At 43.2% G+C, this 26,010-nt stretch overlaps 2 protein-coding genes across 3 annotated transcripts in view; both read right to left on the bottom strand.

Moving 5' to 3' along the window:
* The window catches only part of dync1h1 (dynein, cytoplasmic 1, heavy chain 1), a 109,090-nt gene extending 99,531 nt beyond the window's left edge, over positions 1-9,559 (bottom strand). For both annotated transcript variants that reach the window (XM_078406036.1, XM_078406037.1), the window contains exons 1-3: positions 9,144-9,559; positions 6,363-6,450; positions 5,817-5,990 (exon numbers count right to left, since the gene is read on the bottom strand). In XM_078406036.1, the coding sequence (XP_078262162.1) occupies positions 5,817-5,990; positions 6,363-6,450; positions 9,144-9,387 (506 nt within the window). In that variant the 5' untranslated portion in view covers positions 9,388-9,559. The remainder of the gene's footprint in view (positions 1-5,816; positions 5,991-6,362; positions 6,451-9,143) is intronic.
* A 5,906-nt stretch (positions 9,560-15,465) lies between these two features.
* Positions 15,466-26,010, bottom strand: part of ppp2r5ca (protein phosphatase 2, regulatory subunit B', gamma a) — a 50,394-nt gene continuing 39,849 nt past the window's right edge. Inside the window, exons 12-14 of the mRNA XM_078406035.1 lie at positions 25,545-25,610; positions 21,439-21,555; positions 15,466-18,662 (exon numbers count right to left, since the gene is read on the bottom strand). Of these exons, the coding sequence (XP_078262161.1) occupies positions 18,528-18,662; positions 21,439-21,555; positions 25,545-25,610 (318 nt within the window). The 3' untranslated portion in view covers positions 15,466-18,527. The remainder of the gene's footprint in view (positions 18,663-21,438; positions 21,556-25,544; positions 25,611-26,010) is intronic.

Below are 26,010 nucleotides of genomic sequence, written 5' to 3'. Positions count from 1 at the left end.
ATCCGGTAGCTTTCAATGGAAAGGAAATAAGATGGCATTTGCCTCACCAATAGGCGTATCAGGGCTTTACCAGTGGACTGATGATTGGGAAAGTGGAAAAACAAGTCCATTAAGGGATTGACAGAGGAACGGCAGTAACAGCACCTGGTGGAAGAAGAGAGAAATTTGGGCGGAAAACTTTTGTAAAAGGATCGAAGATATTGGGAGTGGCATCTCCGGGGACCGATTTTGCAAGGAAGTAGTAATTCCCCGTATCTGGAACTGGGAGTTGGAAAATTCTCTCGCCGTGTCAGGCCAGTTCAGTGTGTGGGTGATATCCCAGTTTAGTAATAGAAGTCAATGCTGTATGTTAAGTATATGCAAGGGTTAATGGAACGGTGTCATCGGCAAACCACCCATGCCACCTTCATTCACATCATTCACACGTGACACAGGGGCCCAACACCATCCCCTCGGCACAACACCGATAGACATGTTTATCTCTTCAATAGCAGCTGTACCTTTTTTCTTCTCCGACTTCAACTGTGGCTTTTATAATAATCGTTACCTAGTCAGCTTAGGGTTGCACACTACAGGTTATAGAAACATAGAAAAATAGGTGCAGGAGTAGGCCATTCGGCTCTTCGAGTCAGCACTGCCATTCAATATGATCATGGCTGATCATCTAAAATCAGTACCCCATTCCTGCTTTTTTCTCCATATCCCTTGATTCATTTAGCCCGAAGAGCTAAATCTAACTCTCTCTTGAAAACATTCAGTGAATTAGTCTCCACTGTCTTCTGTGGGGAGAATTCCACATTCACTACTCTCTGGGTGAAGAAGTTTTTCCTCATCTCAGTCCTAAATGGACTAATTATAATTATCTTCAGTGTAAGCAAGGGTTAATGGAACGGTACACAAACTGAACGTGTGTTTTTTAATCTCCAGAAGGGTGAGCTAGTGATGGACTTCTCAAAGTAACCGAAAATCCGAATTTAAGAATATGCGCATGGAATTTTTTAAAAAGCCAATGGAGTGAGATACTGCAAAATCTACAAAGAATCTTCAACGTTTCACTGATCTGTCTTTCAGAAGTCTTGTCATGGTTGATCATTTCTGGAAAGCATATGAACTAGTTTCTCCTGACTGTCACAAATATTTCTACCGTGAGGAATTGAAAATAACTTATTTGGACAAAAAGGCAGCAAATTATCTAAACGTTAAATCACTTACCGTTCATAGACTAGTCTGATTTAGGCTCAGGTTGAATTTGTCTTTGTATTAAGAATGGCAAAATTAGATTTAAAAAGCTCCAACAGACTATCTATTCAAGATTTCAAGATCAATTTGTCTCATGCACCAATTAAGGTACAGTGAAATTTGAGTTACCATACAGCCATACTAAGTGAAAAGCAACAAGACACACAGCCACAGAATATAAAATTTAACATAAACATCCACCATAGCAGTTTTCAAATTCCTCACTGTGATGGAAGGTAATAAAGTTCAATCAACTTCCTCTTTGTTCTCCCGCAGTCGGGGCTGTTGAACTATTTACAATCGGGGCCACCGATCAGCCGACAATCCAAAGCCCTCGTGTCGGGATGATCAAAACTCCCACGTCAGGGCGGTTGAAACTCTCTCCGCGGCATGGAGCTCCTGTGTCGGCCTCTCTTTACGAGAGACCGCGGGGTTCACAATGTTAAAGTCCAAAGTTGGAGCTCTCCACAGTCGATCCCTGGCAAAGGGATCGCAGCTCCGCGACATTATAGTCCGCGCCGAGCCCGTGGCATGAAGCGCCGGGCCGGTCTCCAGGAAAGGCCGCCAACTCCTCAATGTTAGGCCGCAGTGGGGATGGAGACGTTAAAAGAAATTGCATCTCCGTCAAGGTAAGAGATTGAAAAGTTTCCCCCAACTCCCCTCCCCCTCCCCATAAAACAAACCAAAGAACACTAAAACATACTTTTAACATATACTTAAAATAACAAAAACAGAGGAAAGGACAGACTGTTGGCGAGGCAGCCAGTGCTGGTGGCGCCACCCAGTGGAAACATCCTATGGGACAACCACCCCTTCAGTTATCTTCTGCGTTGGACCATGGTCGCATTTCTGACTTGCAGTGTTTGGGTTATGAACGAATGGGACCCTACCATAACCTGTCTTCTCATTCTTCCAGTTCAAATGAAATCTCCTTGACCTAATTTTTAAAATTGTTTTCTGACCACGAAGGCTGCTTGACCTGTTGATTACTTCCAGCATTTGTCCACCCCTCCCCAGATTTCCAGCATCAACATGCTCCAAAAGCATTCTTTTTGTTTTTGTTTTCTCAACAAGTGGTTGGTCCTTAGTTCTTAACTCATAGGCTGGTGTGCAAGGCCTCATTAGATGCCAAACATCCTTTGCACCACCTCGCCCAGGATTCACAGCAACTGGGACCTCAACGCCTGTCGTCTCGTCACTCTTTCTCCCGTCATGTAGCGACCCTCTGTGGCTCCGGTTTCAACATACTAGGACACAGGTATCAAACACAAGGCCCGCGGGCCGAATGCGGCCCGCCACGTCATTTTATGTGGCCCGGGAGAGCTTAATTATCATTAGTCGTATATCTTTTAAGTTACAGACATTTTTAACTTTCAAACTTTCATTTCTAAACACATTTTTTCCAAGTGCTGTGCGTCTGACGTCACCAGCACGGCACGGCCGCTCCTCACTCGCACCAACAAGATGGACGCCGTTAGTGGAGCCGTCCGCCCGCAATCACCGCCTCCCCTTCCCACTCTCCCACACCCGGGGGACACTCCCGAGCAGGAGGGAGATGGTCGGACTGATGGTCCTCATCCTTCCCTTCCGTCCCTTCAACCCATGCACGGCGTCCTCGAGTCCCCCCTTCCACCGATGGCGGCGTCGACGAGGGCCGCTGCCACCGACGGCCCGTCGCGACTTCAGACTGCGCGCCTCCCGCAGCGCCTCTCTCCCCCCGCTTCTCTCCCCTCCCGACGCTCCCAGACCGGCCCCGCCCGCCTCGAGTAGTCCCACCTCCGGCGCCCGACTCCAGTAGTCCGGGGCTCCCTCCTCCCTGCACGCTCGGTAAGTGCCTTTCGCCGTCAACGGCTCCACGGAGGGGAGGGGACGTGGGGCCGAGTGGGGGGAGGGAAGGGTGGGATGGGGGGGGGAGGAGAGAATGGGATTATGGGGGGGGGGGGGAGGAGAGAGTGGGGAAAGGGGGTGGTGGGGAAAGGGGGGGAGAGTGAGAGTGGGTGAGGAGAGAGATGGGGAGAGTGGGACTGGGGAGGGGGACAGTGGGGGTGGTTTAGGAAGAGAGAGTGGGGGTGGGGGGAAGGGGAACAGTGGGGGTCAGGGAAGAGGGGGGTGGGAGGAGCAGAGAGTGGGAGGGAGAGTGGGATTGGGGAGGTGGGGGGGAAGAGAGTGGGGGTGGGGGGAGTGGGGGTCAGGGAAGAGTGGGGGGGAAGCAAAGGGGGAGAAGGTGGGTGGGGGAAGGGGACAGTGAGAGTGAAAGGGGAGGAGGGTGAGGGGGAGGAGGGTGGGGAGGAGGGAGAGGGGAGGAGGGGTAGGAGAGGGGGTGTGGGGGGAGGGGGTGGTGGTGGGGGAAGAGAGAGTAGGGTGGGAGGGAAGGGGGACTGTGAGGGTCAGGGAAAAGGGGAGAGTGGGGGAGGGAGGGAAAGGTGGGTGATGGGGAAGGGAACAGTGAGAGTGAAAGGAGGGGGAGGGTGGGGGGAGGAGAGAGGGAGTGTGGGGGGAAGGGGGGTGGTGGTGGGGGAAAGAGAGTGGGGGGTAGGGGGGACAGTGGGGGTGGGGGAGAGGGGGACGGTGAGAATGCAGGTGGGGCAAGTGGGTGGAGGGGAGGGTAGGGGTGGGAGGGGGTGAGGAGAGAGTGGGGGAGGCGGGGTGGGTGAGGAGGGGTGGAGGAGAGAGTGGGGCTGGGGAGAGTGGGGCTGGGGAGGAGAAAATGGGGGGTGGGGGGAGGAGCGAGTGGTAGAATGGGGGGTGGAGGAGTGCGAGTGGGAGGGAGAGTGCTACTGGGGAGGAGGGTGGGGTGGGGGGGAGGGAAGAGTGCGGGTGGGGAGGAGGGGTGGGGGGAAGGGGACAGCAGGGGTGGGGGGGAGGAGGGGGTGTTGGTGGGGGATGAGAGAATGGGGGTTGGGGAGAAAGGGGACTGGGGGTCAGGGAAGATGGGAGAGTGGGGGGTAGGGAGAGTAGGGATAAAGAGGATTGAGTAGGGGGGTTGAGGGTGCTACACCAATACAGGAGAGGCTTTGGGTCCAAGGCTCCTCGGTCACACCCTCTCCCCTTCCCTGTACTGCCTTTAATTGCGCTCCCCTTCCCCTGGAGGAGCACGGCACCACAGTGAAGGAGAAAGAAGATGGCCGCTGGCAGGACGGTGTCAGAGGCTCCCTCTCCCCTTTACCTTCCTCACCCACCCCTCCCCTCTCCACCTCCCCTCCCCTCCTCTCCCCCCCCCCCCCCCCCCCCCCCCCAATTGAGATTTTTTTTAAGAGACAATTTATTTTAAAAGAAAAAACGCGATTTCCCCAGGTCGCAATGGAAACCCTACAAGGAACGGGCCCAATTTGTCAATGTGCTTACATATATTTTTACATTTATGTTAATGCATGTACAATATTTGTTCATTTCAATAAATAATAATCAAATGCAGACAGTTATTTAACAATATGTTAAGGATTAGTTACATTTATACAGTCTTAGTTACAACCGGCCCTTTGAGGGCAACCATAATGCTGATGTGGCCCGGGGTGAAAATGAGTTTGACACCCCTGTACTAGGAGCATGGAGAACCAGCTGGGAACAGACATCACGACCTCCTCAATTCACTGTCGCACCGAACACCACAGCCCCACCCGGCTCGGACATGCCCCGCAAAGAGTGGGTCCCCCTGAACCGGCTCCGCACAGGGGTCGGCCGGTTCAACGCCAACATGCATCTTTGGGGGTTGCGTTCATCAGCAGCATGTGTGGAGCAGACCAGCAAACAGTGCAGCACGGCATGTTCGACTACACTGTCCTCCGTCCCACTGGTGGAGGGGTAGACCTCACGGCCGTCGACAACAGCACATTGCACTGGCTACAGCGCCTGGAGGACGTTACATAATTTCTGCTGCCTCAAACATAAGAAGTCAATATGCAAAAACCTTCAGTAACTTTCAGCTTCGATCGCCAGCTGCGGATGGTTCGACTGCCCCGACTGCCGGAGAATAAAATGGATTTTATTTCCTTCCATCAGTGAAGAACATGGGGGATCCACTCTGGTGAATGTTTACGTTAACTTTTGTGTAGTTGGGTGTCTTGTTGCTTTTTTGTATGGCTGTATGGTAATCTGAATGTCACTTTAGTTTAGTTTAGAAATACAGCGCAGAAACAGGCCCTTTCGGCCCACCAAGTCCACGCCGACCAGCGATCCCCGCACATTAACACCATCCTACACACACTAGGAACAATTTTTACATTTTACCAAGCCAATTAACCTACAAACCTGTACGTCTTTGGAGTGCGGGAGGAAACCGAAGATCTCGGAGAAAACCCACACGGTCACGGGGAGAACGTACAAACTCCGTAGACAGCACCCGTAGTCGGGATTGAACCCGGGTCTCCGGCGCTGCATTCGCTGTAAGGCAGCAACTCTACCGCTACGCCACCGTGACCAGTACATGTGACAATAAACTGACTATGAAACCTTAAAATTTGCTGCTGTACTGCAAATTAATCCGTTTTTTCAAATAATTGATTTTTTAAAAAAGCAACAATATATAGAAGTACTGGACTTAACATGTTCATAAAAGTAAATATAGAATTTACAATTACCTGTCAGCTTTGCCGGATTCTCTGATGTACGATTTGAAGAATGGAGCAACTGCATTGCTGATGATTGAATGCAGTGTTTCATATGGGGAATCTTCACTGAGTGTTATAACACGCAGTTGAGATGAAATTGGTTTATCTGCATCAATAACTGGAGTGCGCTTAATGAAAGCCAAACTAGAAAGAAAAACATTTTGGGAGATAAATTTTAAGTAACTAGATTACACAGAAAAATTCCTTATCCAAGGTAAGAAGAAATAAACACTTGGCTACTTTCTCAAACTAGATTAAATCGCATTGCTGGAATATTTATTGGTCAGAAACCTTTATTTCATCATTTTAAACACAGATACTGCTGCTAGCCTTACAATTCAGAGCAGAACATTGTTTCTGCCAAATACCACAGCATATAATTAAGTTCATATGACAAAATACTGTATACGCAAAATTAAAGACCGACTATATGAAAGGAGAAAGTAAATGACCAAACCTTTATTTTGGTCAAACTAGAAAATCTGTATAAATGCCAATAAATCAAAAACTCAGTACCTGTTAGATTTAAGTCCATAATGAATATCAGTGTTTATGTTGTAAGCAATGTGCTCTTTTTCCTCTTCCCCTTCATCTCCAACATCCTCTGTCAAATAAAAATAAAATAGTTTAATATAGGAAAACGGTTACATTTTACATAATATATTCACGTTATTAATCATGTCAGATATATTGGAAGATGGTAGTATCTACACATGGTTTAGGCCCCAACACAGGCTGTTATGACGGAGAACCCAAAAAAGTACCGTAGCTGGTTTCAAAATTTTTGTGCTGGCCAGTAAGGATTGGGAATAATGCCCCAATCTCTTCAATCACTAAACATTGTGCAGGGTGGATGGACAATGAGAAATTAAAATAGTAATTCAAGAATTAACATCCAATAAATCTGAGGAGTGCCTGCTGGAAACAAATAACAGCAAAATGACAAGAGAACACAAGAGTACTTAGCTTACAAACAGTCATTATTTTCTGTACAAAAAGTACAGTTGGCAATAGTTTCTTCCTAATGTCACAAATGACATCTATAAATTTAAATTACTATCATAAGGAATTTTAAACTTACTTGGATGAAAAAGGTACCCAATAATCTAAACATGAAATCACTTACTGCGCATGGACTGGACACTCAAAGCTTTAAAAGACAATTGAAGGTTAAGCTGATATTCAATTGAAGAAAATTTAAGATGGATAGATCTATTTAAGTACTACAAACACAAGGAACTCGAGATGCTAGTTTATGACAAACAACAAGTGCTGGAGTAACTGGGTGTTACAACCCCCCCCCCCCCCTTCTCTTCCTTGTGCCTGATCTGGATGCACACCCATTTTTCCCTTTCCTCACCCACCTGTACACCTTCCCCTGGCTTCTCATTTCATGCCTCTATCTTTAACACCGCATCTCACATTTTTTGTCTTTCATCCCTGGCCTTTGTTCAACCATCCGCCTTTGCATTAGGCCTCACTTTGACAGTGGAGGAGGCCCAGGACAAGAAAGGGAATTTGAGGGGGGTGTTAAAGTGTTTAGCAACCGGGAGATCAGGTTGGTTTAGGCGGACCGGAGGTGTTCAGCGAAACGATCGTTGAGCCTGCGCTTGGTCTCACCGATATATAGGAGTCCACACCTGGAACAGTGGATATAGTAGATGAGGTTGAAGGAGGTGCAAGTGAACCTGCCTCACCAGAAAAAACAGTTGGGGTCTTTGGACGGAGTCGAGGGAGGAGGTATAGGGACAAGTGTTACATCTTTTGCGGTTACAGGGGATAATATCCGTGGGTGTGTGTGGTTTGGTTGGGAAGGGACTAGCTAACCAGGGAGTTGCGGATCTAACGGTCTCTGCGGAAAGCGGTGGAGATGGGAAGACGTGGCTAGTGGTGGGATCCCGTTGGAACTGGCCTTCTCCATCCAATCGTCTGCTCCATCTATCACTTGCTTTGTCCTGTCCCTCTCTTCCAGTTTTCCCTCCCTCCTCACCAAAATCAGTCTGAAACCTGACCCGAAACATCACCTATCCATGTTCTCCAAGGATGCTAAATGACCCACCTAGTTACTCCAGCACTGTTTTTTTTTCTAAGTACTGTTGGGTTTCAATAAACCTACATTGGTTGTAGTATTTAACATGAATATTCACAAACTCATGACTCCTTCAAAACAAAAATGTACAAATAATTTAGATGTACTTTATTACAAATATCTTGCACAAAACAAGTGTAATTTCAGCATTTTCTCATAGTCAGAGTCATCCAAAGAAATAGGCCTTTCAACCTGAATTCGTGGCAAGTATCAAATCCCACGTCTTCACCAATCCCATTTTATTTATTTCATCTGTCAGATTTTATCACTGTGTATTCAGTTTTCTAAACAAGGCAAATAGTTATTCAAATATTTATCTGTGGATAGACTATGGCGAAACCCTTACTGCGTGTTTTGTAAACTTTTGCCAATTGCAATCAACATTAAAAAAAAGAAATATTAATAAGGTTTATTAGACTGCGATGTGAAAATGTTCACGATCAAATGTTCACTGATCAATTTCACAGAATATAAAGAACCAGCCCATCCAGGGAGTTAATGCGCTGACGGTGAAACGCCAATGATGGGGAGGGATCAATTTACAATGCGTTTCTTCTTCACGATAGGGCGTTACCCGCGCACTTGGTTCTTGGTCCAAAATATTCCAAATGGAATTTAAACTGGAGGTGGCGGAGTGTGGACTGAAGAAAGAAGGGCTCAAGCTTCTTTACAGGGCTCCTTGCTATCTGATCTGGGAATATTAACTACCAAATGCACCCAGAAACGACAACTTCTAACATTTTTTTGGGGGGGGAGAGAATCGTGCGCAATGCGCAGACAAAAGGAATAGCTTCCCCATAACGTGAACTGCAGGAAAATGGCGAGAAGGAGGGACCCCAAGAGGAAACGGTGCTAATTTGGAGTTGTCAACGACAACCCACTCAAACCCCCACAACCCACTCAAACCCCCCCATTATGTAATAAAAAGGAGCTGCAGATGCTGGTTCACACCAAAGATAAGACACAAAATGGTGTGTTTTTATTGTGTCCCTCATTTTGTGACCATCACGTCCCCATTAGCTTGGGAATTCGGCGTTGAATCCCTCCCGTGGTTGTCCAGCCGCGCCCTGCGGACAGCAGGCCCGACCCCACCCCACCCCACCCCACTGGCCCGTCCTGACCTGACCCCGCCGGCCAGGCCCGGTCCCACCCGCCCGGGGAGGGCGTTGGCGACGTCGTTGCACCGAGCGAGGCCGCACAGCCCTGACCTTTCAAGGTGGTTCTCTCGACCAGCACGGTGTGCATCTGGTGGTCGGAGAGGAATTTCTTCATCTGCTCCACCGCACTCTTCTCCTCGAAGGCCGCCTCCAGCGAGGCAGGCGCGTCACCGCCATCTTCCAGCAGCAGCGGCACCAGCTTTCGGATGTGTTTCTGCAGCAGCGACACGTCCGCCACATTCTGCACCGTCACCTCCAGGCCGCTGCCGCCGTCCTCGCCGCCGCCCTCCGACATGGCGAGGGACTGAGGCGGCCGCCGGGCCGACAGCTCGGACTCGGACACAGCGGGCTGCGAGGCGATGTGGCGGCTGCGAGCAGTGAGGCAAAGCGACCGCCCTCAGATACAGAGCGTCTCTGACTGTCTGAGGTGATGTGGCTGCCGACGACTCTCACTCAGCTCGACTGCAGTCTGAGGCAATGCGACAGCCGCTCCCGCCCGCCTCCGCCTCCCAGGGTGAGGTAATGCAGGAGCGCACCTCCCACCCGGGCCGTCGCCAGCCTCCTCCCCTTAATCATAAACTGCAGTTCTTTGTTTCCTCCTTAGCTAAACACTGCCGCGCGTAATTCACCATCAGCATTGCAGCAAACTCCTTCCAGCATTTCACATAGATGCGTATTGTTTGCAAATATTGTGAGGGTAAAGAGCAGGAGCAACCCAGCGGGTCAGGCAGCATCTTTGGAGGGAAAGGGTGGGTGATGTTTCTAGTCGGAACTCTCTAGACCATATTCTCCGGAGATGGTGCCCGACCCGCTGAGTTACTCTATCTTTGGAGCATTTGCCATTCGTTGTTTCTGCATTTAGGTTTGATGCCTGTTGTTGATCAATCATGATCGTATTGAATCGCACTGCAGGTCTGAATGACAAGATGGCCCAATCTGATGCACAATAACAATATGTCGATGGTTGAGATATTGTCAGAGAAAGTGTATTGATTGGTCCGCCTCGAGATTCCCAATTCCCTTGCCAATTTATTTTGATAGAAAACATTGCAACAATACTTAAATTTGAATGACATTGTTGAGCCTGTGCCAATTTCAACGAAGTAAAGGCACCAAGGTGACAGTAACCTCAAATATTTTACCCGTATGGTTGTCACTAACATTAACAATTTAATCCCTCCGTACTGATTACACTGCACCATTCTAGCTTACATTCCCTTCTGAAAACAGAATTACAAGCTTCTGCAATTGGGACAAAATAACTGGTTCTTCACCTTTTAATAAATATCGAATTCAGTATAATTGCATGCAGAAATTAATTACCATAACTATTCAGCAACTAAACCAGTCATGCGCTAGTAATACTCTCAAAGCATTTCTTGTGCGTCATTTCCAAAAATAGGATAAATGTTCAAAAATTGGCTAATACACAACTCCAGATGTGGTACTGCACGGGATACCTTTATACATTCATTAGTGTGAAGAAAAATATTTAAAACAAAATATTTTTACAGCAATGCCCAACAATTGTACCATTGCTTTGATAAATTAGATCTCGGGAGTGAAAGAACAGATCTGATGGCAAGTACTTCACACAGGCACACTGGAGGATGGTTTAATGCAAAATTCATAACCAGGATTTTATAGTTGGAAATGGAGCAAAACTTGCAGTTAGCTGCCATTATATTGTGAAATTGACAGCAGCTTTTCTGGACAGTACAAACATTGTCAATTGCAGCCATCTTCCAGTTATCACTCCATCTACGCTTCAGTCAAGGCCCCTGGCATAATCAAGGACCAATCTCACCCTTGTCACTTCCTCTTCTCCCCTAGATGTACTGAAGTGTGAAAACACATTCATAAGATTCAGGGAAGTTTCTTCCCAGCTGTTTCAGGCAACTGAACCATCCTATCACCAAGTACAGAGCCGCCCTGACCGACCATCTGCCTCAATAGAGACCCACGGACTTTCTTTTGTCAGAATTTACAGGACTTAATCTTGCACTAATTGTTATTCCCTTTATCTTGTATCTGTATACTGTGGACGGCTTGACTAGTTTGGCATGTAGTCTTTTCACTGACTGGATAGCATGCAACAAAACACTTTTTATTGTACCTCAGTACATGTGACAGTAAACTGAACTAACTACCCTGCTGATCAACAGGGTAGGCTGCCAAAATCTTCTCCATAGAGCCTTAGAGGATGTTTTCCTGTGTATTAAAAATTAACAGAGATGTAAGAGAATACAATTGCTGGAAGCTTGACGAAAAGCAAAGTCTTGAAGAAACTCAATAGGCCCAGGCGGCATCTGTCGAGGGAAATGGACGGACGCCATTTTGGGTCAGGACCCTTTATCAGACTGCAGATCAGTTTGAAGGGTCCCGACCTGAAATGCCTTCTGTCCACTTGATTCTGCTGATACTGTCTGGCCTGCTAAAATCAATGGCACACTATTGTCACATGTACCCAGGTACCATAAAATTCCTTTTTTGTATACAGTTCAGTAATAATCTTACATATACATAAGCACAATCATGTTTAAATACAAGTTTCCTTTAGCGGTATCCTTTTACACTATAGTTTAGTTATGCTCCATACACCTACTCTTCAAGGGTTGCAAACATTCCTAACCAAAATGCTAACTGAAACTAAAAACTCAATGATTCATTGATACTTTTTGTTACATGTATCTCAGTACAGTGAAATGCTTTGTTTTGCATTCAACCCAGTAAAATCGTACAGAAGACCTCACCTAGATTGTACACAAGAGTCGCCACATTTCTGGTGCCGACAAAGCATAGAAACATAGAAAATAGGTGCAGGAGTAGGCCATTCGGCCCTTCGAGCCATTCAATATGATCATGGCTGCTCATCCAGCTCAGTAACCTGTACCTGCCTTCTCTCCATACCCCCTGATCCCTTTAGCAAAAAGGGCCACATCTAACTCCCTCTTAAATATAGCCAATGAACTGGCCTCAACTACCTTCTGTGGCAGAGAATTCCACAGACTCACCACTCTCTGTGTGAAGAAATGTTTTCTCATCTCGGTCCTAAAAGACTTCCCCCTTATTCTTAAGCTGTGACCTCTGGTTCTGAACTCCCCCAACATCGGGAACAATCTTCCCGCATCTAGCCTCTCCAACCCCTTAAGAATTTTATATGTTTCTATAAGATCCCCCCTCAGTCTTCTAAATTCCAGCAAGTACAAACCTAGTCTATCCAGTCTTTCTTCATATGAAAGTCCCGCCATCCCAGGGATCAATCTAATGAACCTTCTCTGTACGCCCTCTAAGGCAAGAACGTCTTTCCTCAGATTAGGAGACCAAAACTGCACACAATACTCCAGGTGCAGTCTCACCAAGGCCCTGTACAACTGCAGTAGAACCTCCCTGCCCCTAAACTCAAATCCTCTTGCTATGAATGCCAACATACCATTCGCTTTCTTCACTGCCTGCTGCACCTGCACGCTTGCTTTCAATGACTGGTGCACCATGACACCCAGGTCACGTTGCATCTCCCCTTCTCCTAATCGTTCACCATTCAGGTAATACTCTGCTTTCCTGTTCTTGCCGCCAAAGTGGATAACCTCACATTTATCCACATTATATTGCATCTGCCATGCATTTGCCCACGCCTAATCTATCCAAGTCACTCTGCAGCCTCCTAGCATCCTCCTCGCAGCTAACACAGCCACCCAGCTTCGTGTCATCCGCAAACTTAGAGATGTTGCATTCAATTCCCTCGTCCAAATCATTAATATACAGTAAATAACTGGGGTCCCAGCACTGAGACTTGCGGTACCCCACTAGTCACTGCCTGCCATTCCGAAAATGACCCGTTTATTCCTACTCTTTGCTTCCTGTCCGCCAACCAATTTTCTATCCACCTCAACACTGAACCCTCAATACCGTGTGCTTTAAGTTTGTACACCAATCTCCTATGTGGGACCTTGTCGAAGGCCTTCTGAAAGTCCAGATATAACACATTGACTGGTTCTCCCTTATCCACTCTACTAGTTACATCCTCGAAAAATTCTATAAGATTCGTCAGACATGATTTGCCTTTTGTAAATCCATGCTGACTTTGTCCGATGATTTCACCACTTTCCAAATGTGATGCTATCACATCTTTAATAACTGACTCTAGCATTTTCCCCACTACCGATGTTAGGCTAACTGGTCTATAATTACCCGTTTTCTCCCTCCCTTTTTAAAAAGTGGGGTTACATTAGCTACCCTCCAGTCCTCAGGAACTACTCCAAAATCTAAGGAGTTTTGAAAAATGATCACTAATGCATCCACTATTTCTGAGGCTACTTCCTTAAGCACTCTGGGATACAGCCTATCTGGCACTGGGGATTTATCTGCCTTTAATCCATTTAATTTACCTAACACCACTTCCCGACTAACCTGGATTTCCCTCAGTTCCTCCATCTCATTAGACCCCCGGTCCCCCGCTATTTCCGGCAGACGGTTTATGTCTTCCTTAGTGAAGACAGAACCCAAGTATTTGTTCAATTGGTCTGCCATCTCCTTGTTCCCTATGATCAATTCACCTGTTTCCGACTGCAAGGGACCTACACTTGTCTTAACTAATCTTTTTCTCTTCACATATCTATAAAAGCTTTTGCAATCAGTTTTTATGTTCCTTGCCAGTTTTCCCTCATAATCTATTTTCCCTTTCCTAAGCCCCCTCCCTTAGTTCTCAGCAGCCCCCCGCCGGGTCCTCCGTTGTTTTCAGTGCCCCCCCCCCCGTCCCCTCTTCGATCTCGGCTGCACCCTGCTTTTGTTCAGTTGCATCAACATCCAGAGCAACATTAAAATATTTTCTAACTCTGGTCCATTTTTTTGGTACTTGTTTACCTGGTCCATAGTGGTGTAAGAAAATAACTGCAGATGCTGGTACAAATCGACAGTATTTATTCACAAAATGCTGGAGTAACTCAGCAGGTCAGGCAGCATCTCAGGAGAGAAGGAATGGGTGACGTGGTCCCATAGTGGTGATCAGACACCCAGTTTAGAAGAGAGGCAATGCCAGCTGTAGTCAGACAGGATAAAGTCTAATAGCCATTAATGCAACCAAGAACCAGCTGTCAAAAGACAGTGCTGAAGTAACTCAGCGGGTCAGGCAACATCTCTGGTGAACATGGTAGGTGATGTTTCAGGTCGGTAAAGTGTTAAATAGACAGCTTAAATCTGATTTGTGATTTGTTAGCTTGACTGTCCTGTGTCTCCTTTTCATCCATCTTCTCCTGTGCTTCTTTCTTTCCTATCTTTACAAATAAAGGAAAGGAACATTGTCCCCTCTCCTCTGCATCTCTCCATGAAATTGGGACCTATTTTGGCTGATTTTGTGCACATAATTCATGCTGATTGTTCTAACTTGCTTTCTCACCTATTCATCCAGTGTTATGTGAACTGTTCACTGGGAGTATTTTGAAGTAAATAATACCACATTAGACATGAACATTTATATTGTTGTTGAATGTCAGGATGGTATTCTTTGGCTAAAGAATGATATACCAATCAGCTTTCAAGGTGGGCAGGGCAACAGCAGATGGAATTTAATTGTGATAAGAGGTGATACATTCTGCAGAGTCAAATAGGGTAGGAGATATACCATGAATGGAAGGGGCCTAGAGAATATTGAAGAATAAAGGGAGCCTGGTCCCCAAAAGGTGGCTTGCAATGTACATCATGATTTTCTTGCTCTTGTAATCCATGCCTGGATGTTTAGTGGTGGGTGACCACATTGACTGTAACAGTACCATAAGAAATTAATGGATCAAAGAATAGTATATCATTTGGGGAGATACACATTGAATATAAATCTTTATTGTTCTCCTCAATCTTGAATGACCTTTTATATTCTGATTTATTCTGAATTATAAATGTTCCAGCCCTATGCTTTCTCTTGAAAGGTACACAGTAAAGCACTTTGTTAAATGGTTGTTTCTCAGATCGGAGGTTATGGTTGTTAATATGCTCTTGGACTTCAAGGAATGATATCAAAGTTTGTTTATAAGTTCAGAAGCGATAGGAGCTGAATTAGGCCATTCGGCCCATCAAGTCTACTCTGCAACTCAATCATGGCTGAAGCAGCAACAAATCATTATAAAGGACTTGCCAATGATGTTATAATTCAGGTAATAGAATTTGGGGGAGAAAGTACACGGATATATTTTAAATTAATAAAATTTCCACAATGCAACAGAAGAGCAAAATGTTCTTAGCTGTGCAGTAATACCTCCACAAGTGGTTCAGCGTTAAAAAGATCCATTTGGGGTTTCAATTTGAAATTTGAAAAAAATAGCAAAATGATCCTGTTAACTCACACTTCTTTGAAGTACAATGCAGCAAAACCAAGATGTAAACTGGAACGAGGAATATGTGAAAATGGCAGTCCAACTCGAGTCTTGATCTTTAATCAGCAAGAAATAATGTCAAAAATGACTAAAGAAATACACAGGTTATATTGTAGATAAATTCTGGACAAAAGTCTGTGGTGGGAAGATAAACATTACCTTTATGGAAGGATTTAAGAAATCATTTTGAAAAGGATTACTGGAATGACAAAGTCCTGGTTGTGTTGCTTAATGAAGCAGTAATTAAGCCATTTGATTGAACATTGGTCACTGTAGTTCACAGACTGAAAATGCAAAATTATTATTGTATTTTTATTCTCTCTACAAAGCTGTACATTTTTTTATAATTTCAGTCTGGATAAAAGTGCACAGTGAAATGATTAATGCATAAAAACATAACATACCAACTTTGAATAAGCTTAAAGTTTTGACATTTCAATATTTTTAATGCCACCATTGTTAATATTTTCTAAAAGAAAAACATCCTTGCCACTTACCAACTTTTGTAGTTGTTAGGAACTTTTTATTCTGTACATGGGACCATTTTGTACAAAATATGAAATCTACTTTAAGATATTACACTACTTAAAACAAAGTACAACATATGTACAATATTAAAATGAAGCCATTTATATAGGTATCACACTAAAGGTCACTTGTCATGTCACTAGACATTCCTCTTGTACAGGGCTGTAGGGTTTTAAACAAACACAAATAAACTTAAAGGATGCCAATTATTAATCTGCTTTTAAAAGAAAAACAGTCACCAGAACAAGTTTTGGAATTACTTTATCAATAAATATTTACAATTTCTATTACCCAGCATAATACTGCTCATGCTAGTTGTGAGGTACCCATTCTCTGCTGGTTGGTCTGCAGAATGCTTCCCATCTCCCCACCCCCTGCAAAAATCATCCAAGTCATCCAGAGTCTACATCCCCTTTACCAAATAGTCTTTAATTTACATTAAGGGTATTCCCAAATTATCATGAAGTAATCTTTATATTTTGCACAGTAAGAAGTACTATTATTTTGGTAACAGCTCAAAACGTGTGCAATTATCATCCATTGCAGGCTGGAAAATGAGGACTAGCCCCTTTAATGCAACATAAATTCCAGATTAAGGTTAAAAACTTGCTAATCGCACTAACAGAATAAATGCAGTTCGAAATAGACTTGCTATTTGGTGAGTGTCAATCTTTCGCTATAGATACTTAAAATTAAGAAAACCGCTGAAGACAGGATATCTCAAACTGTATACAAACAATATACACTCTAGTGGCCAAAATAAAATTACAATCCTGCTGCAACACCTCACACAAACATATTGAACACCCAAAACCAATGAATATGAGAAACTACGAGTCAAAGTTAGACGGAAGTTCAAACAATGGAAATAAATATAGCACTGCAACAGCTTGCAAGATACTATATTATAAAAGAACAAGTACTGGGAAGAGATTTCAACTCTTGTTGAATGTACACTTAACATCCACATGCTTAAATAGGACTTTTTAAACATTCACTTGTCAAGTTAAAATTTGAAGATTTATCTCGCACAATATAAAGTTGGGAAAACTTCAAATTTACCTTAACTTTATAGCCCTGAATATCCCTTCAACTGTATACTTGTTTCATCAAGCTAGGCTCAGAAAAAAACGTTAAAAAAAAAATGTAAACAGACAGGAACACTTGAGAAAATTTTAACTGTGTGGTGTTTGCAGATATTCTTACCATTCTTATAATTTGTTTTACAAACTGAATGTCAGATAACAATTTGAATTACTTGCAAAGTTAGTTGCAAAGTTATACAAGACTGACCAAACAACTACTTTAGAGAATATGCACAAACACTTATTTTTGGTTTTCTTCTGACTAGCTTCTGATTACTAAGTCATAATCAGTTATTTCACACGGTTACAACAGATATGTAATACCTGTTTCACATGCTTTAGCATACCATATTCTAACAGGATTTGTAAAGTCTAGTGCACATTAAATCGGAACAGTGTGAGACATTATTTTTATATCCAAAACCTAGGTTCGAAGACTGACATTTTTCCAGGTCTTTTTTCTGCAAGGCATCTTAATTTTTTTAACTTTTGAGACAGAACAGCTTAAAGTATACCAGTAAACTGACAAGTCGGGTTATTAAAAACTGAAAAGCTGCATTTGAAAACATTAACAGGACGACGGAATGGATTAAGATAACAGCAAACCCTGAGAATACTTGCCACAGCTGATTTAGTACGATTGGAGATTCATCAAAACTACATTTTATTTTGCATAATATACATGGAGAAATAAGAGCTCAGACAAACCTTTAAAAACTATGCGATGTCAAAGCACTCGAATAAAAAGATTAAACATGAACCAACTCAGCAAGAATTAATTATAGTTATTTTAGATATCAGTAAGGGACGAAGTCATGTTTAAAAATTGAGTTAATTTACAGACAAAACCCTGTGGCAATTTAAATCACTTATCACTATTGTATGGAACGAAAACAAAAGACGACCATTTCTTTTAATATCCTTTTTTTTAAAAAAGATACTCTCCATGCAGTGCATTATTAATAAAAGTTAAAACAGAAGATACCTCCTTGAAATTGGTGAGATGAAAGAGTTCAGAAAGTGACCTTTATGTTTACATTATATTTTAGGTGAAGTAAATAAAATTAAATGCTGTCAGAATGCAAAAAATGTGACTTTATGTACTAAAAGTCCAGTCTGTGACTTCTCAGGAATAAATTTGATTCTATATCCCATTTATTTTCTAAGATTTGAAATAAAAAATAGAAAACACAATTTTTAAAAATTTGGTTCTGTGGACACGACAACTCGAAGAATTAATTCCACCTTTTGTAGAAAACACTATACTCTATTTACCATTGTTTGAACTACCAAGGCTTGACTTCATGATGGTAAAATTATTGCCTACAAACCGAATTCAAGAAAGCACTGACTCAATGTATAGCTGATTGGTATGGCACAAAGCATAATAGCCTCTACAATAGACAGAGTTCAGAGAATAGCTTTTTTTAAAAACAATATTTTTCTGTTGAAGTGACCTAATGCCCATCATGAGCAGATATTATCTCTTCAGCTCGGCGATGAGACTCCAAGGCCTTCACGGTGTAGATATCCTGAGGCAGTTCAGATTTGCGTCGCACCAGTGGACGATCCTTTCGAAGATCTTTCTGCGCCTGTGGAAATAAGTGTATGTCAGTGGCAAGAATGACAAGTTTAAAAAACAAATTAAATGAAACAATAAATTTACAATCGCTTCTTTAAAAAAAAGATGCAATAATTGAAAACTAAACACAAACATTTTTTAGATAGACAAAGTGCTGGAGTAACTCAGTGGGTCAGGCAGCATTCTGAAGGAAAACGATAGATGACGTTTTGGGTCAGGACTTTAGACCCGACCCATTATATGTCACCTAATCTTTTCCTCTAGAGATGCTGCCTGACCCACTGAATTGCTTCAGCACTTTGTGTCGATCTTTGGTATAAATAAACCAGCATTTATAGTTCTTTGTTTCTACAAATACTTTTTATTGTATGATTTATTTTTTAAATATTGTCCAAACAAAAGCCATTAATATAAATTCAAATCTGTTTCTTCAGTGTATCAGTGATAACAACTTGTTTTTGGCTTTCCACTTGATCGAATGATGCTGTGAAAGCCATAGCCCTAATTTTAATCAGGGTCCTGATGCTAATTCTTACAATGTAGTACTTGATGTAGCCCAGAATTTCAACATTAGCTTTAGTCCCCTCAGGTTGAACCTGGAATCGGGATTAGGTCAATATTAATTTCAAAGCAGGGATGGTCAAGGGGAACAGTAATCCTTCAAAATACTTCAAGGCTGTCAGTCCTGCGGTGTAGTCATTATGCACAACATTCACTTACATGTGGCATCAGAACCAAGTCACTGGGTCATAATCTTGCTAAAAGGATGAACATCATAATATATACCAATGGATGTATTGTGACTCACTCATACAGTTAATTAGATGATTAATTGCAGGATTGGCCTGGAAAATGCTTGCGTATGTCTGTTGTGCAGGGAGTTGAACTATAACTTCTGTGGCTGGACATTAGACAATAGGTGCAGGAGTAGGCCATTCGGCCCTTCGAGCCAGCACCACCATTCAATGTGATCATGGCTGATCATTCTCAATCAGTACCCCCTTCCTGCCTTCTCCCCATACCCCCTGGCGGAAATCAGACGAGCAAGGTTTAGGTCCAACTGCCAAATAAACTCTGCGTCCATGCTCATGGCTGGCACACATAATGCAACCTCATTTCATGTGAAAGGAGCTGCTGATCCTTTGAAAGAGTTAATGGCTATTAACTTTGCACGATGGGATGCTTGGCTGTTTGTATGCTTTTGGGGCTTCCATATTGTTGTAAGTGGAGGAATGTTAATTGCTCATAAGGATGTGTCTGGTAGCTGAAGCTTACAATCCCTGGAAACCACAGAAATAATAAAATGGTAGAATGAATGAACAGGATGAGCCCGAACTTTGGGTCCTGAATAGCTGATGTTTGCAAAATTGCACCAGGCAGGATATAACTATGTGATTCCTAAAGCTTCAATGCCAGCTTCGACACTATATCGAAGAGATTCACCAGGATACTGCCAGGGATGAAGGGCCTCGGCTATGAGGAGAGACTGAGCAGACTGGGGTTGTTTTCCCTGGAGCAGAGAAGGCTGAGAGGGGACATGATCGAGGTGTACAAGATCATGAGGGGCATAGATAAGGTAGATGGCGGGGAACTTCTTCCACTGGTGGAAGGTTCAACAACAAGGGGACATAGATACAGGGTAAGGGGAGGGAGGTTTCGGGGGATGTGAGAAAGAACTTTTTCACTCAGAGGGTGGTTGGAGTCTGGAACTCGCTGCCTGGGGTGGTGGTGGAGGCGGGAACACTCACAACGTTTAAGAGGCATTTGGATGGGCACTTGAAATGCTACAACATTCAGGGCTACGGTCCAAATGCGGGAAAATGGGATTAAAATTAGACTGTGCTTGGTAACGGGTGGCGCGGACACGATGGGCCGAAGGGCCTCTTTCTGTGCTGTAGGACTCTATGACTCTATATCCTGTTATGCCTGGGAAGGATGTCTGGGAAAGACGATGGACAATGCTCTCGCTAAGATTAGGATGTGGTTAACTGTTGACTACTTGTGGGAGTATGTAAACAAGACCTTCTGTGATATAAGGATCCTTACCTTAGACTAATGACTTATTGTGTGGAATATTTTGACTGTAGGGTGTCAAATATATTGCGTTCGATACAGTTTGTGATTGATTTGAAGGAAATGTTGTGTTAAACATCCTGGCTGCAAATTCTGTATAAAAATGCTGCGAAAATGCTGCATCTTTGAGTGGAAGCAAGGGGAGTGCAGAGTATGGTCATACACCCTTAGCACTGATCCCCCCACTCCCGTCTGACGATAATTAAAGCTTTGCTTGGTTTACCTTTAACTGTTTATGTTGTTGTCTATTTTAAGAAACGAACTTTAACACCGTAGTAAATAATGTAAGTTATTTATTTCTCATTGGGGTGTTTTAGATATTTTACAAAAATATTATGCCCTCTGAAAAGTCATGGTTATCAGAAACTGTTAAAGACAAATTGACACCAATACAACATTAATGAAATGTATCATTTCACAAAATGCTGGAGTAACTCAGCAGGTCAGGCAGCATCTCAGGAGAGAAGGAATGGGTGATGTTTCAATGGGAAATGCCACCCATTCCTTCTCTCCTGAGATGCTGCCTGACCTGCTGAGTTACTCCAGCATTTTGTGAATAAATACCTTCGATTTGTACCAGCATCTGCAGTTATTTTCTTACACAAAATGAAATGTATCAAACCACTTTGGACAATTTGTGAAGTACACAATGCTATTATGCTTTTCGCAATTTTGTACAATTAAATAAAATGGTAGCTTTGGCCAATTTATACCTGAGTCGCTGTATCTTCTACTACCTTTCGGATTAACTGGATATCTTCTATTAAGGCTCCATCTGTTTCCATTGCAACAGGATTATTCACTCCACTTGGATCGATTAAAAGCTGGTACTGTGAAATAGAATTACAGGTTCACATGCAAATAATTTCAAGTTTTACCTAAATAGACATGCAGGTCAAAGTTCACGATCAGTCTATAAATTAATAAAATAGCATATTCTGTAATAGAGATATGTGCACTGGATGCTCAAAGCATTCATTACTAGTGCATTGAAGTTTTTGAAGTGAAAGAATACAGGTTTTGGGAAGGCACCGAGCTCAACAAAAGAAAAAGCTAAATCTGGGTTTACTGGATAACCGAATCAAGGACTAAAGCGAATCCAAATTCCAAAAAAAACTGGGATGATGGAAAATAGAGACAATTTGCCAAGATTGTCATTTCCACAGTATCTGCCATTTTAATGAGTTTACACTTGTAGTTGCGTGGTAAGGACAAGACCAAGCTTAGATGTGATGACCAATGTCAACAAGTTTCATTATCTGCCACCAATATTATCTGAATAATAACATTTGGACTAGAAGTAGTCCAACACTGGCAAAGCTAATTCCAAGAAAGAAGCCAATATATTTGCAGGAGAGCTATTTAAATTTAAAAGTGAGGAGTGATAGTAAATGAAGAGAGATTTGTATGTAAATTATATATTCGCTTGACGCTTAACACTGTCCTACACCCACTTGGGACAATTTTTTTTACATTTACCAAGCCAATTAACCTACAAACCTGCACGTCTTTGGAGTGTGGGAGGAAACCGAAGATCTCGGAGAAAACCCATGCCGGTCACGGGGAGAACGTACAAACTCCGTACAGACAGCACCTGTAGTCGGGATCGAACCCTGGTCTCTGGCGTTGCATTCGCTGCAAGGCAGCGCCACCGTGACCGCCCATAACAAAGGAAAATGAACAAAATGGACAAAAAGTCCACTATGCAGCAATTGTTGACATCATTGTCATCTGTGATTTATACCAAACGAAGGTAAACAATTTATGTACCAAACATCATACCAAAAATCTAGATATTCTTTCAATCTTATTTTCCAGAGCTGTGTTTTGGTTTCATTTAGACAAGTTACTTATGCAAACTGAAATTTAATCAGAATTTACAATGGATGTTGAGACAGCCTACTGCACGATTTCTACACCTGAGAGACAACAATTCTATTACTGGACTAGAACCTGCAGCCCCAACACCTAGGATTCAGAATTCAGTTCAATACATTATCAGGAATTAAGCAGCTAGCCAAATACCCATAAGGTTCCTGGGTATTGTAAAGACCTGTACATGTACAAATGTCCTGAGAGTATTTGATTTGTTATTTACAACATTTTAGTTCAAATATTCCCTTGTTGCTCCGTTAATAAGCCCTTACAGCTGCAGCAAGTAAAACTTGTATTGATCAGTTCCTGATGCATAGGACAGCTAAACACTCTGGACACACCACAGCATCCTAGGCCCCATTACCTATTAGGCTCTGCAACCCCACAGAGGATCAGATCATAATTAGGTTATTTACATAGAAAGTTAACAAAAGCTAAAAGTAACATACTCAGAGAATGTTAGTTGGTCTGGCCATGAGCCTTAATTCAGAATGTTTGGGAACCACAGATATAGAGGGACACAGAGACAAGAAATTTAGTCTGTGCCAAATTATTCAATTTCAATCAAAATGGTGATTATGGCACTGGATTATTTGGATTTTCAAAATCAATTGCAGGTTCCAATTCTTATCACTATCCAGTGATACCTTTCAGAAAGTGTGTAGTCATTGGGTGCAGGTTTGAAAACAATTGTCAGTTATAGGTTACGAATGGGGGGAGGGGGAGCAAGAGTGGAGCTGCGGGATATGGAGGAGACCCTAGTGCGAGCCTCATCTATAATGGAAGAAGGGAACCCCCGTTTCCTAATGAATGAGGACATCTCCGATGCCCTGGTATGGAACACTTCATACCATATCCTCCATATCCCGCAGCTCCACTCTTGCTCCCCCTCCCCCCCATTCGTAACTAGGACAGAGTCCCCCTTGTCCTCACCTTCCACCCCATCAGCCGTCACATACAAATAGAATCCCCCAACATTTTCTCCAACTCCACATCTTCCCATCTCCACCCCTTTCAGCTTTCCGCAGAGACCATTCCCTCCGAAACGCCCTGGTCAACTCATCCTTTCCCACCCAAACCACCCCCTCCCCAGATACCTTCCCCTGCAACTGCAGGGGATGCAACACCTGTCCCTTTACCTCCCCCCTCGACTCCATCCAAGGACCCAAACAGTCTTTCCAGGTGAGGCAGAGGTTCACCTGCACCTCCTCCAACCTCATCTACTGTACCCACTGTTCCAGGTGTCAACTTCTCTACATCGGCGAGACCAAGCACAGGCTCGGCGATCGTTTTGCTGAACACCTCCGCTCAGTCCATCTTAACCTAGCTGATCTCCCGGTGTCTCAGCACTTCAACTCCCCCTCCCAATCTGACCTTTCTGTCCTGGGCCTCCTCTATTGTCAAGAGTGAGGCCCAACGCAAATTGGAGGAACAGCACCTCATATTTCGCTTTAGTTTACACCCCAGCGGTATGAATATTGACTTCTCTAACTTCAGATAGTCCCTGCTTTCCCTCTCTAGCTCCTTCCCAGTTCATCCACGAGTCTTCCAGTCCCCGACTACATTCTATCTTTGTCCCGCCCCTTCCCCTGACATCAGTCTGAAGGGTGTCGATCCGAAAAGTCACCCATTCCTTCTCTCCAGAGATGCTGCCTGACCCACTGAGTTACTCCAGCATTTTGTGTCTACCTTCGATTTAGATCAGCATCTGCAGTTTTTTTCCTTCTACAATGCATAAACCAAATATATACATTGTATACTGAGTGGAGGTTTTTCAAAAGGGCGACTCCAACTGTCAAATTCTCCATCCCATTCCCACCTCTACATCTTTTGCCTCTTATACTGCATTTCATCTTCTGATTAGACACATTACAACTCTTTGGGCTCAGTTCTAAACTTAACAGTTTCAGACAACCTGCCTTTTCTGGTTGCATTAGAACTGCCAGTTTTGATATAATGTTAACTCAGGTTTTATTCAGATGCTATCGGATCTGGAAACATAGAACAAAGAAAAATAGGTGCAAGAGTAGGCCATTCAGCCCTTTGAGCCAGCACCACCATTCAATATGATCATGGCTGATTATCTAAAATCAGTACCCCGTTCCTGTATTTTCCCCATATTCCTTGATTCCTTTAGCCCTAAGAGCCAAATCTAACTCTCTCATGAAAACATCAAGTGAATTGGCCTCCACTGCCTTCCGTGGCAGAGAATTCGACAGATTCACAACTCTCTGGGTAAAGAAGTTTTTCCTCATCTCAGTCCTAAATGGCATACCCTTATTCTTAAACTGTGACCCCTGGTTCTGGACTCCTCCAACATCGGGAACATTTTTCCTGCCTCTAGCCTGTCCAAACCTATAAGAATTTTATATGTTTCCATCAGATTCCCTCTCATCCATCTAAATTCCAGTGAATATAATCTGCTGAGCCTTCATTTCTAGCTTTCACTGGAAATGTATCACTTTAGACTCCAGCCACAGAATGTTGCTTGACAGGCGCGGGCAAAATTGGCCACCAAACTTTATCTAACAATGGTCAACCAATGATGGTTACAAAAACTTTTTAAAGTGTAGCAGAAACATGATCGACAAATACATCCATATATCACTGAATTTAAAATGTTTTTCAAAAGACTTTAAAATCTGACAATTACAATACATTCTAGAGGGAAATATTTATTGTACTGGAACAAATTCACAGTAACGTGATGATTCTGCAAATCAACGTTTGGATTATTCCAAGTTCCAGGGTTATTTGCTTAACAGTATTTTCTTTGAGTTCAAACAAAATCTGTACATTAGAGATGAGCAATGGTGCCAAATTGTCTTCAGAGAGCTCTCTTTTCCAGACGAGACATTTAATTTGTTCAATGGTGGTACTAATTAAATATCATCTGACTTTTTTCCTAGTTGAAGTGTTTGTGCATTTTGACATAATTGCCTACCTGGTTTTTGGAGACTGGGCACATGGACAGCTCCCAGGATGGCCAGTTTCGAAAGGAACCAAGGGGCTGATGAAAGGAAGTTTGGTTAAAATAAAAGCAATTTTGATTTGGAGATATGTCAATATTAATAGAAAAATTACCTCAGCTTAGGCAAAGCATAAGAAAAAAGCAGAATAAATTTCCCTTTTACTTTTCCAACAATGGAATTCAATCTCAATATCAGAAGTATAAGAAAATAACTGCAGATGCTGGTACAAATCGATTTATTCACAAAATGCTGGAGTAACTCAGCAGGTCAGGCAGCATCTCGGGAGAGAAGGAATGGGTGACGTTTCGGGTCGAGACCCTTCTTCAGAGTCTTCAGACTCTTCAGAGTCCTCCCCAATGGACTTTTATTTCAATTTCACCAGAAAACTGAAATTTAATGTCCATTTAATGGCTTTTCACATCTCCCATCACCCTATGA

This window comes from Rhinoraja longicauda, chromosome 10 (genome assembly GCF_053455715.1).
Source record: "Rhinoraja longicauda isolate Sanriku21f chromosome 10, sRhiLon1.1, whole genome shotgun sequence".
Classification (NCBI taxonomy): Eukaryota; Metazoa; Chordata; class Chondrichthyes; order Rajiformes; family Arhynchobatidae; genus Rhinoraja; species Rhinoraja longicauda.
The sequence above is the reverse complement of the archived record's forward strand: the minus strand, read 5'-3'. Positions and strand labels throughout refer to the sequence as shown.